Source organism: Clarias gariepinus, chromosome 13, assembly GCF_024256425.1.
Source record: "Clarias gariepinus isolate MV-2021 ecotype Netherlands chromosome 13, CGAR_prim_01v2, whole genome shotgun sequence".
Classification (NCBI taxonomy): domain Eukaryota; kingdom Metazoa; phylum Chordata; class Actinopteri; order Siluriformes; family Clariidae; genus Clarias; species Clarias gariepinus.
This window is the reverse complement of record NC_071112.1, coordinates 14,552,758-14,567,767: the sequence shown is the minus strand read 5'-3', so window position 1 is coordinate 14,567,767 and position 15,010 is coordinate 14,552,758. Positions and strand designations below refer to the sequence as shown.

At 38.9% G+C, this 15,010-nt stretch overlaps 1 protein-coding gene across 1 annotated transcript in view; it reads left to right on the top strand.

Moving 5' to 3' along the window:
• syne1b (spectrin repeat containing, nuclear envelope 1b) overlaps positions 1-15,010 on the top strand; it is an 85,371-nt gene that overhangs the window by 16,523 nt on the left and 53,838 nt on the right. Inside the window, exons 5-37 of the mRNA XM_053509722.1 lie at positions 432-524; positions 648-826; positions 919-1,115; positions 2,990-3,099; positions 3,788-3,895; positions 3,986-4,123; positions 4,341-4,505; positions 5,456-5,568; positions 5,658-5,826; positions 5,915-6,011; positions 6,738-6,940; positions 7,199-7,363; positions 7,488-7,640; positions 7,737-7,880; positions 8,345-8,512; positions 8,647-8,805; positions 9,370-9,534; positions 9,728-9,862; positions 10,086-10,244; positions 10,403-10,611; positions 10,838-10,946; positions 11,035-11,199; positions 11,351-11,518; positions 11,632-11,808; positions 11,998-12,138; positions 12,249-12,409; positions 13,251-13,401; positions 13,492-13,719; positions 13,813-13,911; positions 14,030-14,217; positions 14,339-14,462; positions 14,537-14,703; positions 14,781-14,934. Coding sequence (XP_053365697.1) covers positions 432-524; positions 648-826; positions 919-1,115; positions 2,990-3,099; positions 3,788-3,895; positions 3,986-4,123; positions 4,341-4,505; positions 5,456-5,568; positions 5,658-5,826; positions 5,915-6,011; positions 6,738-6,940; positions 7,199-7,363; positions 7,488-7,640; positions 7,737-7,880; positions 8,345-8,512; positions 8,647-8,805; positions 9,370-9,534; positions 9,728-9,862; positions 10,086-10,244; positions 10,403-10,611; positions 10,838-10,946; positions 11,035-11,199; positions 11,351-11,518; positions 11,632-11,808; positions 11,998-12,138; positions 12,249-12,409; positions 13,251-13,401; positions 13,492-13,719; positions 13,813-13,911; positions 14,030-14,217; positions 14,339-14,462; positions 14,537-14,703; positions 14,781-14,934 — 5,061 coding nt within the window. The remainder of the gene's footprint in view (positions 1-431; positions 525-647; positions 827-918; positions 1,116-2,989; positions 3,100-3,787; positions 3,896-3,985; positions 4,124-4,340; positions 4,506-5,455; positions 5,569-5,657; positions 5,827-5,914; positions 6,012-6,737; positions 6,941-7,198; positions 7,364-7,487; positions 7,641-7,736; positions 7,881-8,344; positions 8,513-8,646; positions 8,806-9,369; positions 9,535-9,727; positions 9,863-10,085; positions 10,245-10,402; positions 10,612-10,837; positions 10,947-11,034; positions 11,200-11,350; positions 11,519-11,631; positions 11,809-11,997; positions 12,139-12,248; positions 12,410-13,250; positions 13,402-13,491; positions 13,720-13,812; positions 13,912-14,029; positions 14,218-14,338; positions 14,463-14,536; positions 14,704-14,780; positions 14,935-15,010) is intronic.

The following is a 15,010-nucleotide window of genomic DNA, read 5'->3' as shown; positions in this document are numbered from 1 at the left end:
CTCTTTCCTGTCATACCTCCTCTCAGTCTGTGTACAGAGGATGTCCGGTTAGTAAGTTTTGGTGCTACAACTCACCTTTTTGTTCATGCCTGTTTGCTCATGCCTAGCTGTTAATTCAAAGAAATTTTAGTTCTTGCTATTATAGTGTATCTACGCTGCACTTGAGTCTTATTAGTTTGCTATAGTATGTTAAATGTTTCATAAGAGAAATCCAACTACTTGTGTAGTCATATTAGAAAAAGGAATTGAGCAACTGAACTGGAACTTTTCATTTCTCGTTATTGAATATGAAGTAAATAGTGAATGAGCTTAGATTTTTTTTGCCTGGCTTGCCTTTTTCCCCCCGATTGCCAGTGTTGGCATTGACATTGCAGAGATTTGTTGTCTTTATTTTGGCTCTATAAGTTTGACACATTTTTTTTCCTCTGCAGATCAAATTAGTAAATATAAATGCCACTGACATTGCTGATGGAAGACCATCCATAGTCCTGGGGTTGATGTGGACCATTATCTTGTACTTTCAGGTAGACTCTTTGACTAACCCTACTCATAATGTTATCATATTCATAATATATCCTGATCAGTCTGTAAAAGGTCAGTTTGTTTATCCACACTCATCCTTACTGGTGCTGTTTTTGAATCTGCAGATTGAAGAGTTGACAAGTAATCTCCAGGTCCTACAGGCCCTGTCTAACAGTGCTTCCTCTGTAGATAGCATGGCTAATTCCGAGACCACAAGTCCACCCATGAAGCGAAAAGTTGTTACCAAGTTCCAGGGCAATGCTAAGAAAGCCATGCTCCGATGGGTGCAGTGCACAGCAACAAAGTATGCCATGCTTCTTTCATATTACAGTAACCTCAGCTACACGATAAATTATTGCACATCATCTCAAACGTTAACTTTTTGTTTTTTAAAAGTCGCTTAGGGATAGAGGTGAAAGACTTCGGTCCTAGCTGGAGGAGTGGTGTGGCCTTCCACTCTGTCATATATGCTATTCGCCCAGACCTGGTGGACATGGAACTTGTAAGGAGAAGAAACAACCGTGAAAATCTGGAGGAAGCCTTTACTGTGGCAGAGAGAGAGCTGGGCATCCCACGACTCCTGGACCCTGAAGGTGCTTTTGACTTACCCTGACTTAATACATTATAAAATATTCCATCAAATATCTGCTTTTGATTTATAAGAAGACAGTATAGATTTGTTAGGTAAACTGCAGTGTTTTATGTATTTTATTGTCACAGCTTCCTAAAAAGTCTATAATATTCATTGTATTAATATTCAGCACATAATATTAAAACTTTTTCCCTTGTACACCACTATAAAAAATGTAACATTAAGCATCAAGATGAGATTAAGGTGTATACAGCTTTAATCAAGGGGTTTAAAAAATATTGCATTAAAGGGATAGTTTCAGTTTTTCGAGATTGTCTTAAATCAAAATTGAGATACATATACTTTAAGTAAAGTACATTACGATGGGACTTTTACGTTATTTTACTGATCTTCACAATGACCGTAGAGTTTATCACCTGGGATATGGGTTGTTAGTAATCAGGGCCAAATTTCACAACCCTTGTTTCATGCAAAAATGCATTTCAAAATTCAACTGAGACTGATGTGAAGCTTCTACTGTACAGTCCCACTGAGCTAAACCGAGTCAGTATCTTTTAAAGTTACGCTGTATTTAGTACACATTTTTTCCGCAATTAGCCATGTGACTAGTTCTAGTTCACCATATAGCCAGTTTCACATATAGCTACTGTTTTATTTTTCTCCAACGTTGAGTTTAGATTAGGCGTATCATCTTTTTTTAGATAAATCCCACTTTCTGTGTTATAATATGGTTACGATAATTTTCTAACAATCAGAAAAGGAAGGACTCGCAGTCTTTTTTTCAAACTTTTATCTACTGGGTCTTTGGCAGTGAAAACTTATTGGCTCGCAGTTCACATGCAGTAAATCATTTTAGCTAATCATAGATGAGACTAAATTCTTTTAACCTATCATAATGCAGAGGGCAGGATTTGTTGGAAAAGATGAGAGGCCTAACCCAACCTCAAAGTTGAAAAAGAGATAAAAACCCCGTTTGGACTTCATATTGAGATTTCCAATGAACAGCTACCAAATACTAATTAAACACTTGAAATGACTGGCAGATGTATTTATCCCCTTAATTTGTCCTGAAATACAGTGACACCTCGGATTACGAGTAACGCAGTTTGCAAGTGTTCCGCAAGACGGGCAAAGATTTTTAATACATTTTGAAATTTTTGGAAAACGAGCAAGTCTTGGTTTACGAGCACCGAGTATCATGTATCACGCATGCGCTTTTTGTTTTGACCCCGAGCGTCACATGATCACAAATGAGCCAACAGTTTTTCTCTCCCTTGCGCTGCGGAATTGTGGTTAAATCATCTTCCCTGCTGGGTCTTAGTGCCCGTCCCTCGCATGTACTGTTTACTATAACACTGTGACCATGTGTATGTGTGTGTGTGTAAAACATATTTTATTTTGTGTTCGTAAGCGCGGGTGTACAGCGCGCGTGTACTGTTTTTTTATAACACACGTGTGTTAAAAATCCATTTTCTCCCTCAGCCTCTCTGTTTCAGCCTATGTGTGTGCGTGCACGTAATTATCTGTTGAGAAATTTTTTTTACTTTTTTTAAACGGTAAAGTGCACTCCTTTTGTAATCCATCATGGTAGCATACTGAGGCAGAAATATGAAAATAGTATCCTTTGCTAAATTCTTATGGATCTGACTGTATAATATATGCTGATCTAAGATAATGACGAGACTGCCCTGACATACTTACTGGATTTGCTAGCCGTCTAAATACTGTATAATGTAATACTTATGTGGCTGAGGATCTGTGTTATGCCTGCTGCGCTGCATTCCTACTTGACCAACACCCATTTATTACGTGTATTTATCCATCCTGTTCTTTTGCTTGTCTAGTATAGTTCTTTAACATTTGTGTTTTTTGCAGATGTGGATGTGGATAAGCCTGATGAGAAGTCCATAATGACCTATGTGGCTCAGTTCCTTAAGCACTACCCAGACCCCCACCAGTCTGAGACAGATGGACACCAAGAGGAGGTTTGCTTAAGAGCCTTGCACCAAATGTCACCTGCACGCTTTAGTGTACTTACTAAAATTATGTAACTGCTTGCTGTTATTTAATCATGTCCCTGTGGTGCTTGTTTACCCTGCAGTCCAACCCATCACAGGAAAGATTCTAGCCTTAAACCAAACCCACCCTCCATGCTTCATATGCTCACTATGTCATCTGTCTTGTGCGTTTGTAGCTGCTTCTTCGTTTCATTCCAACTTTTGCCCTCTCTATCCCAATGCTGCAGGTAAGTGCTGAACTTGCTTTACGTCTGCATGTATCCTGATTTAGTGTCTGCGGTGGACTTTCTCTTCATTTTCTCTTCTCCCTGTTTTGCTCTCTGTTCCTTTGTCTTTCCGCTAACATCTTGATGGTATTGTGTTTGCATCTTTCTGTGTGGCTTCCTTTCCCGGACAGTATGATCCTCAAGACATTGAGCTAATGCTTGAGGTATGTGTGTGTTCTTTGTGATTAGTAAGTCTGTGAACTATATGTAATTAAACAGCAAATTGGTTTTCTTTCTTGGTGTAATTCTGAGAGTATTACTTAAAAAGATTTTTCACCTCTTCTAGGGGTGCTCTGGCTTTTTCTTGTATTTGAACTTACCTACATAGATACAGGGGGATTGGTAATGAGGAGTGGAGAATGACTGTGGATGTTTATGTGTGTGTTCAGAGAGAGGAAAGAAAGATTCTACGGGAGTGGAAGGCCTGGCTGGATCAGCTGGAGAGAGACATACTCCGTGCACAAGGGACAGAGGGCAACCTCACTGAAAAATATCAGGTAACTCAGCTGATACTGGAGGCTGACAGCTCAGATTAGGTTTCTTTTATATTGAAGACCACATTATACCTATTTTATTTTGTTTCTCAGGCCTTCAAGAACTTCCGTGTGCAGTACGAGATGAGGAAAAAACAGATAGAGACTTTGTTGCAGCCTGTGAATAAGGACGGTAAACTGTCTGTGGACCAGGCAGTGGTGAAACAGGCATGGGAGCACGTGTCTGCCCGGGTAGGCATTTCACGTCATATGATCAGCTGTCATGGATTATTATAAGCGTAAAGTGTAAAGTGGAATAGACATCATTAACTCACAGTTTGTTAGTAGTGAAGGAGCAGATACACAGAGTGTTGTATACAGAGGAACACAGTGCTACAGTGAACAGTGTGGTGTCATATGGAGTAAACCATAACATTCCTTTCAGTGCTATTGGTGCTCTCTTTTGTAGCTTCTGGACTGGCATATCCATTTGGATAAGTCTCTGCCAGGTCCCCTGGGAGTGATTGGAGCCTGGTTGCATCGGGCGGAGTTCGCACTCAGAGAAGATATTCCTATTCAGCAGGCCCATGAAGAGACAGCCAACATCATCCACAGGAAGCTGGAGCAACATAAGGTATACCGTGCTGGAAATATCAATTATTTGACCTGCTGTTTTCTATTTTGGGCAGCGCTACCAAGCTTTAGGCATTCCGGTTCAGTTCTGAGCTGTGTATGCAGATTCCATGCATGTTTCCTCAACCTACTGGGTTTTTCCTTCCACCTCTTAACATCTTATGACTAAATAGATTGGCTATACTAAATTGCTCCTGTGTGTTTGTGAATGTTTGTGTGCATGACGCCTTGCAGGGTCTTCCTGCTACACACCCAATGTTTCTAGGATAGGTCTAGAGTCCTGTGTGAGCCTAACAAGGAAATAGCAGGATATATGCTTATAGTCTAGCGTGTATATATTTGAAAAAGTACAGGTTAGATCTGTCCATATGACTGTTAGCAATCTCACTCAATGCCTTTATTTTTGTTGTATCTAGCATGATCGTTTAATTATATTAACCATTAAATGAACTTTGTTAGACCCATTTTCTAATTTTTAACAAATAGCAGTTGAAATTATTGGTCATGTGCTTTTCTTTGAACATGTGAAACAGACCCAGTACTAATGCTGATTTAGACTATAACAAACCAAGAGCAGTCGAAACAAATCTGCATCAAATTTGTCAGTTCACTTTTATGTATAAGGATGCTGAAATGTGAAAAATTAAATATAAATGTACTTCATTCTGTGGTTAATTTTACTTCTAAGTTTGCCTAGCTGAAATTTAGTTATGTAAAACATAAGGCAAAAGACCATTTGTAGGCTGATTATGGTAGATTAAAAAAATAATAATCCAAAATGGAATTATTGTGAATTACTTGGACTAGTAATTGGTATCATATTTGTAAGTACTGTACCGAACACTCAGACAAGACTTCCAAAAGAATAATGCTTTGTTTGGGTTTCACAGAAATCCAATCTCAGTGGACTACAATAACCGACTACTAATGTTGTCATTTTTGTCCTTCCAGGAGGTGCTAATAAATCTGGAAGGCCACAGACAGACATTTCAGCTGATTCATAGGGATAGATCAGTAAACGGTGTGCCTGTACCGCTTGAACAGCTCCAAGACTTGGCAGAAAGGTCAGATCTGATTTTTTTTCTAGGCTTGCTTGCTAAGAATGTGAGCACACATGTAAATCTGTCAGTTATTAAAGTACCACTTTCCACAGATTCAATTATGTGTCCACTTCATCTAATGTTCACCTAATTAAACTGGAATTCTGGGAAATGAAGTATCGTCTCATGGCATTTCTAATCCTGGCCGAGTCTAAGCTCAAGTCTTGGATCATCAAATATGGCCGACGGGACTCTGTGGAGTTGCTTCTACAGAACTACATTGTAAGTCCACAAGTCCGTACTGTCCAAAAGAGTCTGATCCAGACCCTATCAACTGCGGCTCATTTATTGCTCTTTCTCTTCTTTACAGGCATTTATTGAGGGTCACAAGTTCTTTGAGCAGTATGAGACAACATTTCAGACCCTTAAGCAAGCTGCAGACATCTACATTAAGTCCGATAGCTCAGGTAAAGTCAATCTACTGTAATTATCTCCTCATGCTGCAGATTTTTATCTTCTGTTATAACCACTGCTTGATCAATAGTTGTACTATTTCTTATGATGTCTTGACAAACCCGTGTGTTACAGCATAATGTGTAAAACAATTTCAGTAATTTTTTTCTTCAACTATGATTACTTGTGTTTTTAATATGAGTTTGTTTTCAGGTGTTTAGCTATTTGACCTGATAGGAAGGCATGTATGTATTTAGACTGTATTAGGGCAGTATCTATCAGGGCTTAATTCTTCATCTCATATTCTAGGCTATAGAATCTCCTGGAGAGGTATGTCTAGAGAACTGTAAGAAGCTGCTACTAGACCTTTAGACACAGTAATCAGTGTGCACTCATCGATAATTGTGCACCAATATTTATTTTTTTAACACAATTCTACTCATATAGTTTCACTCTATAGATGAATTCACATGCTAACAACTACTGCCAGCTCACTCTGATATAACTCTGATTACTACAGTGGTTACACTGTGCTGTTTTATGGTTACCATAATCAAAATTGTAGTTAGTGAAAATGATTATTATGTTGTATCGCTTATTTTGCATGACTTCTAATCACAATATTTTAAACAGTGCTCTCAGTAGTATTTTATTATTTTATTTTCCCTTTATAATAGCTGGAAATTTCTTAATATTTATTTAGTGTGTGAATGCGCTCACGTGATTCTGTGTGGTTTCAGCTGAGGAGTGTGAGGGAATGAATAAGTTTTTAAATGAGACGATGGCACAGTGGAGAAACTTGTCAGTGGAAGTGCGAAGTGTACGCAGCATGCTGGAAGAAGTTATCTCCAACTGGGAGAAATACAGCAGCAAAGTGGCCAGTCTTCAGGCCTGGCTGGAGGACGCTGAGCAGATGCTCAACCACTCAGAAAATGACAAACGCGTATGTAGAAAAAACTATAAATAATATGAAAATATTATACAACCTATGCAGTCAGTTGCTACAACTAATTGTCAGTTTGATGTGTGTTCTGAGATTTTAATTATCATGACCATTGACTATAAATGTAATTTATCTTTTCACTTTTACATATTTCACTTCCAACCAAGTGATTTCTTTCCCCAGATTCCTCTAATTGTATAATATAACTGCTAGAGTCTTTATTTAGAGTTTAAGTCTGGTGTCTTGGGCGGTTTGTAGGAATTCTTCAGGAACCTGCCGCACTGGATACAGCAGCACATGGACATGAATGATGCAGGGAACTTCCTGATCGAGACTTGTGATGAGACTGTGTCTAGAGACCTGAAGCAGCAACTGCTCCTTCTCAATGGCAGATGGCGGGAGTTGTTTGTGAAAGTGAAGCATGTATGCGCTATTTAACTTGCTGGTTCAGTGTTGAAATTACTGTATATTACTCAATACAGGATCTAGCATTCACCTTTGATTCCATGTCCTAGAGATTAAATGCAACGTTTGTCTTCACATACAGTATGCAAGAGCAGATGAAGTGGACAAGCTAAAGAAAGACTACGAGGATGGCATCTTAGCTTTAAAGATTTTTGTAGACACGTCCAATGAGAGGATGATTACTCCTGTCCAAGTGTCCTTTTTAAACATAAGAACATTTCTTCAAGACATTGAGGTAACAATGACATCCAGGGAGGTATTCATTAATAATATAACTATTATATATAAATATAACTTTTTTCTCATAAACCTTATCATTTTTTTCCTATAGGATATTAAACATAAAGTTCCCGCTATGGAGGCAGTGTATAAAACATCCACGCGCAACGCCCAGCAGCTGACCAAAGACACTTCTCAGGAAGAGATTGCAGACATGCTGGGTGTGATGGAAACCATTAAGGAGGAGCTTGGCAAGGTGCTTTTCTCAGGTCCTGTTCAGACCTAATAATAACATCTGTCTCATGTGATTTAATCAGCTGAGACTGATTTACAATTATGGCATTGGGCAGATGCCATTATCTAGAGCAATTTTTATCTCATTTTATATAAATTAACAGTTCAGGGTTAAGGGTTTTTCTCTAAGGCTGATCAATTGTCCACATACCGAACTACCACTGTCTTTAACTGATCCATTTAAACCTGGCATATTCCAAAGTTTTAATTCCTCGCCCATAACCACTTGTGATCCCAATGTGTAATTTATATTTAGCCATTAAGCAGCACTGCTCATGGTGTCATCTAATGTGAGACAGATGTTTATATCAAGTGTGAACAGGGCTTCAGTATCTAATCTGTTCTCTAATCCATTTCATCAAAGAGGTTTGACATTGTAAATTTTTACTCTTACACTAACACTGCTATGACCCTTCTGGATTTTAGATAAGGGAAAAGGTTGTGCCTTTGCAGAGAGATTCACAGGCCTTGCTACCTCCTTTAGAAGAAATGGAGAAGAACATCACTGGGTTCTACCAGTCTCTAGAGAAGGCCAGTCGCATCACCAGTTCACGTGACTCTGAGGCCCCAGGAGACTTCCAGCAGAAGTGTCAGGTGATTAGACTTGTGGGTCACTAGTAGAATATCCTGCAAAGTGACATACAGTATAAGGCCTGTATGAAATGCCTACAAATGAAATTGATATCTGATTTATTGCCTTTTTTTTGTTTTTCTTTGTCTTACTGTAGGAACTTGTGACATACCAGCAAAGCTGTAAAAAGTGTCTGACTGTGATAGATAAGAACCATCAGATCATAATGAAAGCCCTAGAAGGCAGCAAAACCTTGAGGCATTTGGACACATCTCTGCTACAAAAGAGGGTAGTAGATCTTCAGGCCTCCTCACAGGTGACCATTGCTCTAGTCTCTTTTAATGAAGTTGGGGGTGTGGTCGCCAACAAACTCGGCTTGGCTAGCAATTATCCACGAGATAATCACGACAACTTATATTGAAGATGGTGGTGTTAGTGGAGCATTCCAAAGCTTCATCTGTTTCAAGCATAGTTATTTAGATTGTAGAGTTGAATCCTTTATACAGAAGATGATATAGCGCTGCTGCACCAGTCCCTTTATGTACAGAGGAAGGAAGGCTTAAATTCCATTGTCATTATTATAAGCAGGTAGTAAGATGTCTACCAGACAGTAAGAAATCAATCCAGAATTTCATTACAAAATAAATCTTGTACACATCTTGTAAAATCATGTGTTTATAATAAATATTGAAATGTAAGATGTTTAGGGTAGACAAATAATTCTTAGGGGGAATCAGTTAAAGTACTGTAATGATGAGTAATGATGAGCAACTTAAAAGTATATTCTTCCATACTAAACATAACATTTTATAATATTTTTGTAATTTACATAGGTAATGTATTTCAAGGCAGAATTTTATGTTTGTTGATGTGCTTAAAGGCTATGGTAGAAGAGACCACTGAGTGGAAGAAGCATGTGGAAGCCAACAGCAGCTTGATGAAACGATTTGAAGAGTCTCGTCTGGAGCTGGAGAAGGTTCTTAAAATAGCCAGAGGCTGTATGACAGAGAGAGGAAACCCAGAGGATCTTCTTAAGAAGCACACAGTAAGAGAAAAACCCCTATTAAATCTTCAGTTGGGGGATTAAAGTACTGTAGGCCAAGGGGAAAATTAGCACCACAATATGCAAATAATGTCCCTGTCCCCTACATAAATTGTGCATGCATTTTTAAATATATATACTGTATATTTTATTATAATATATATATTAATATATATATTATTTTAACTTTTTGCAGGATTTTTTTGCACACCTTGATGAACGGGTCCTTAATTCATTTCTGAAGGCCTGTGATGAGCTTACTGATATTCTGCCTGAGCTGGAACAGCAGAATCTACAGGAAACAGTCAGAAAACTGCACAAACAGTGGAAGGTCTGGTGAATTAATTAACATACAGCTAACTCCTGCATATAACCTCCAAAACACATATAACATTTTTAAAGAATGCACTTTTTGTGAAACAATTTTTGTAATTTAATCTCACAATTGAGTGGAATAAATGTTCATATTTTCACTGACAGTGGAAACATTAGTAGAGTTAAAGAATTTAAAAAGTATAGTAAGTTGTGTTTAATATCCTTATTTCCGTCTTCAGGATGTTCAGACAGAGGTTCCATACCACCTGCTGCATCTGAAAGTGGAGGTGGAGCGCAATCGACTTATGGCCTCTCTGCAGGAGTGTGAAGCCGAACTGGCCCGTGAGAATCGCAGCCTGCCAGGCATGGGCAGTGAGAGACTAGTGAAAGAGCACAGGGTGAGAGTCTCTCAGGCATAAAAATATTTTATTCATTATCTTGAATAGTCTTGATTTTGGCATTATGGGAACCCTGTAAAAAAAAAGACGAAATATGAATTACTTCATGCAATTTTTGAGTAGAGGAGATGGTTCTGATGGAAGGTTTCTGCATTTAGGCTTTTTTCAGCGACAAGGGCCCTCAGATTCTGTGTGAGAAGCGTTTGCAACATATGGAGGATCTCTGTTTGAAGCTGACAGAAAATGAGCAGGCACGTCAAACTTTGGAAAAAGCCAGATCTGCATTTGCTGAGGTTAAAGATGAGATCGAGAGAACTTATCAGAAACTCATGCAGCACCCTGACAAATGGAAGGAGTTTAACACCAGGTGAGGTTTTTCTCTTCCTTTTGATATTATATCGCACATGCAATCTTTTCGGTGCATCACTAGTTGAGTGCCATACTGTATACTGTAGATATATTGCATCACAAGCAAGATCTACTCTTAGCCATAAGTGCTGATATGGTTTACATGCGTGTCTGATATTTTATGTTTTTTAAACATAAACGGTCTATGATGGTTTTTAATATTTCTGTCCTTTGTTCTGTTACAGATTTTCCGAACTGTCTGCCTGGCTGTCTTCCAAGGAAAGCCAGCTTAGAGTTTTGCGAAACCGCGCTAGTGACCCCGGTAAACTTAGTGAGGTGAAATCCACTATAGAGGTAAGACAGAAATAGTAAAGTGCGAGAATGTGGGTATATAGTATATTAAACCGAAGCAGCTTTGTAATTTTCTTCCATTCACTTACAGAGTTTAAGAAATGAGGCAGAGCTACAAGAAGGAAATGTGAGCTGGCTGAAATCTCGTATGGCTGTGCTAATAGAAATAAGCACTGTGAATGATGCCCAAAGGCAGGGAGCTGCCCTTACCAAACTGTCCACTGACTTCAAGAGCCTTCTCAGTTCCCTCTCTGAGGTAAGACCCATCAAAACTAACAAGCTCCTGGGGCTGCTAGTCCCTTAATAAATCATTCTTAATGTATTATTATTCCGTTAGCATATGAAGCAGATTAGTTGTATGTTTTGGAAACCATACTCATTTTGTGTGTGTATATGTCTGTGTGCAGTCTGAGAAGCTGGCATTGGCAGTTGGAGATTGTGTGCAGTTCCAGGAAGAAGTGAGGAACACTCTGAATGAACTAAGGCACAGTCAGCAGGAGATGCAGGCAGAGGTAACAAAGATCCTCGACTCTGAGTCTTCAAAGGAAGCTCAGCAACTGCTGCTCATTCACCAGGTACAACGAATACATATATTATAAGTTGAGTTATTTTAATTAGTGCTTAAAATCCCAGGGCATTTGTTTAGTTTGTGGCTTTCTCTCTCTTTTTTTTTTTCTTTACCTTACAGCAACAATTGAAACGTCTAAGACTGAAAAGGCGAGACATGCAGCAGCAGATCAGCAGAGGCCAGGAACTACAAGCTGAAGAGGGCCTGGGAGAGAGCCTCCAGGATGACCTGCACAAATTAGATACCACCCTGAGCCAGATGGACAAAAGCATGGAGGCACAGGAACAGGGTCTAGAGGTGCAGTGAATTTAGAAATAATATCTTCTCTGAAAGGGAATGTGCCCTGTGTCATCTCAATTCTCCTTTTAATATGTCTAACATTATTACTAAATTAATTTTAAGTGTAAAGAAGGCAAAGGGTACTTTTTACACTTGGGAATTATAAGAGCAACTTTTCATAGCTGCTGTTTCGGACTGTGCCTGCAGGCAACGCTGGCTTCTTGGCAGGAGTTTGACAGCCAGCAAGCAGCAGTGGGGGAGTTTGTGAGCAGAGCACGATCAGTCACAGAGAGGGAGATGACGTTCAGTAGCCCAGAGAGTTTAACAACAGAGCTGAAACAAGCTAAAGTGAATTTCTACTTAAGATCATTTTTGAAAAATAAATTCCTGTCTTTCTGTGTTTGTGTATTTTCATGTTCTAATTGCTTAATTCTTAATGTGTATATTGACTATTTTAGGATCTGCTGAAGCAGAGTGAGACAGAGGCTAAGGTGGTGAACACACTCCTGAAGAGAGCGGAAGAGATACAGCTTGGTCCAAAAAATACTTCTCTGCTCCAAACACAAGCTCACACTCTTAGTGACCAACTGGACCAAACTGTGACTGGCCTCAAGAAAGAGTAATACCTTTTTTAGATATGCATGACTTACACTATATGTTATAATCATTTTATATTTAATTTAATGTGCTTTACACATATTACACAAGATACAAGTTATGCATATTACATAAAAAGTTACAAATATTGCACTTTTACCCATATTGCACAAAGTACAATATAGCAATTGCTCAGCAATTATGGTGTTCGTCCAGCAAGTTCGCAACATTGTAGTACAGTGGAACCTCTGAACGCGGTTTGCGAGGAACGAGACTTTGGAAGACGAGCAAAGATTTGTAATAAATTTTGACTTGAAATACGAGCAAGTCTCGGTTTACGAGTACCGAGTATCATATATCATGCATGCGCTTGTTTTGACGCTGAGTGTCTCATGAACACAACTGAGCGAGTGTTTTTTCTTTCTTTTGCACTGCAGAATTGTGGGTAATAGTCTCCCCTGCTTGGTCTTAGTGAGCATCTCTCACTGGTATAATCAACATCTGTGCACACGTGTACTGTTTACTATAACACTGTGACCACGTGTGTCCGTGTAAAACATACTTTCTTTTGTGTTAGTAAGCACGTGTGTACAGTGCGCGTAATTTGACATAGTTTCCCTTCACACACACACTCTCTTGCCACTACCGAAACGAATTATGCTTGTAATTCAAGGTTCCACTGTAGATTATAACTGAAGGACTTCACAAAGCAATAAAAAGTGGCAATGTATGTTTTGAACAGATCATTAGAATTATTACAAGCTTATTATTAATTCATTAATTAGTAATCAAGCTCTATACTCCTATTACTATGCTTAACTTGTAATGTTTGAGGTCATGTTTTATACACTGTCTTGTTTAAGTGTGAAGACTCTTGAGGACATAAAACTTCAGTGGGAGTCCTTTGGGAGTGAATTTGAGGCGTTCTCCTCATGGATCTCTGAGAAGGAAAAGGAACTCGACTCGCTAAAAAGCTCCAGTGAACCACTAGAGCAGCAGATTAGTACTGCCAAGGTACAGTTATGGTTCTAATATGAAGTATTAATCAAATCATTTTAGATCAGTGAATGATAATGCTTTGTTTGTCTTTTCTGTGGTGGGCAGGCTGTGACAGAAGAGCTACAAGAGCGAGCAGAAATTCTGTCCCAACTAGAAGACAGAGCTCAAGCTCTATCCCAATTTGTATCGTCAGGAGAATCTGCACGAATCAAAGCTCGTCTGACGCAGATTGGCAGGTACTGGGAAGAACTCAAGGAGAGCATGGAGCATCTGAATGGACAGTTGATAGAGAGCTGCAGTCACCACCAAAAGTTTAATACAAACCTTCAACAGGTAGATTTTCCAATATTATTATTATTATTATTATTATTATTGTTATTATTATAAATCAGTTTTATAGCGTCTCTGACTCCAATTTATTTCAAGGTGCAATCAGAGATTGATACCATTCAGAAGAAACTGGACACACCTCTCGGATCCTGCGCATCATCATCTGACATCTATAAAGCTCTGCAGGACCACATGGTATTATTCACGACAGCGAAATCACAACCTTTAAAATATCCATGTCAAGATAAATAAATGTGCATGAACAATGCCAGTGTTTCTGTTTTGTTTTTCCATCCGTATTTTGTTTTTTTAGGATGTGTTCCAATCTCTGGAGAAGGTAAAGGCCACCTTGCTGTCACTGTGCGCTGGGGCTCGCAGGCTAAGTGAGCGAGAGAAAGCGGATAAAGCAGTAACAGCGCTGCAGCAAAGCTACGAGGAGAACCTAAAGCAAGCCAAAGACAAACAGAGCCATATGGAAAGTCTGTTGTCTCTCTGGCAGAAGTATGTTAACTTTGACTCTGAGTTTATTTACAATGTTTCTGTCCCAATATGTTATACCTTTAAAAGACGTACCACATTGTTATGACGCTTATCTTGATTTTGTTTTTATAATCCTCCTCAGGTTGGAAAAAGACTTCTGTTCTTTGCAATCATGCCTTGAGGGCTGTGAGTCTGTGTCTGCTTCTGCAACCCAGTATCTCACTGTTGACAAGACAAAGCTTCATGCAGAGCTAATGGAGCTAAAGGTAAATCAAAAGGCTCTTTTATCTTATGTCCAGAAATTTAGAACATTGGTGATAATAAAATTTCTCTTTTCTAGCACCTTCACTCTGAGCTACAGTCCTTAGAGTCACTATATGATGGACTCCTGACCGAAGCTCCAGCCCTGTACCCCACTGCATCAGATGAACAAGTGAAGACACTTAAAGAAGACCATGAGCAGCTGAGGAAAAGATGGAGCTCTCAAATTACAACCATACCCCACAGGTACAGACGGGTGAATGATGCTATGATATCTGACCTACAGTAATACAATAGAGTATTAAGGTGTCATGTCTTTACAGGATTCAGGTTCTTCAAGATCATATGTCACATGTGGAAGAGCATGAACAAGTACTGCAAAAGTTTTTCAAGTGGGGAGAGTCTTTTCTTTCATCTCTTCATTCATTCTCCCAAGTGAACATTACAGATTTGCAGCCGATTGCCGTAGAGATAAAGGTATGTCTCATCATTGATCTTATCAGTATGGCATCAATCAGCATCAATAGAAAAATTTTAACATTTTTCATTTTTT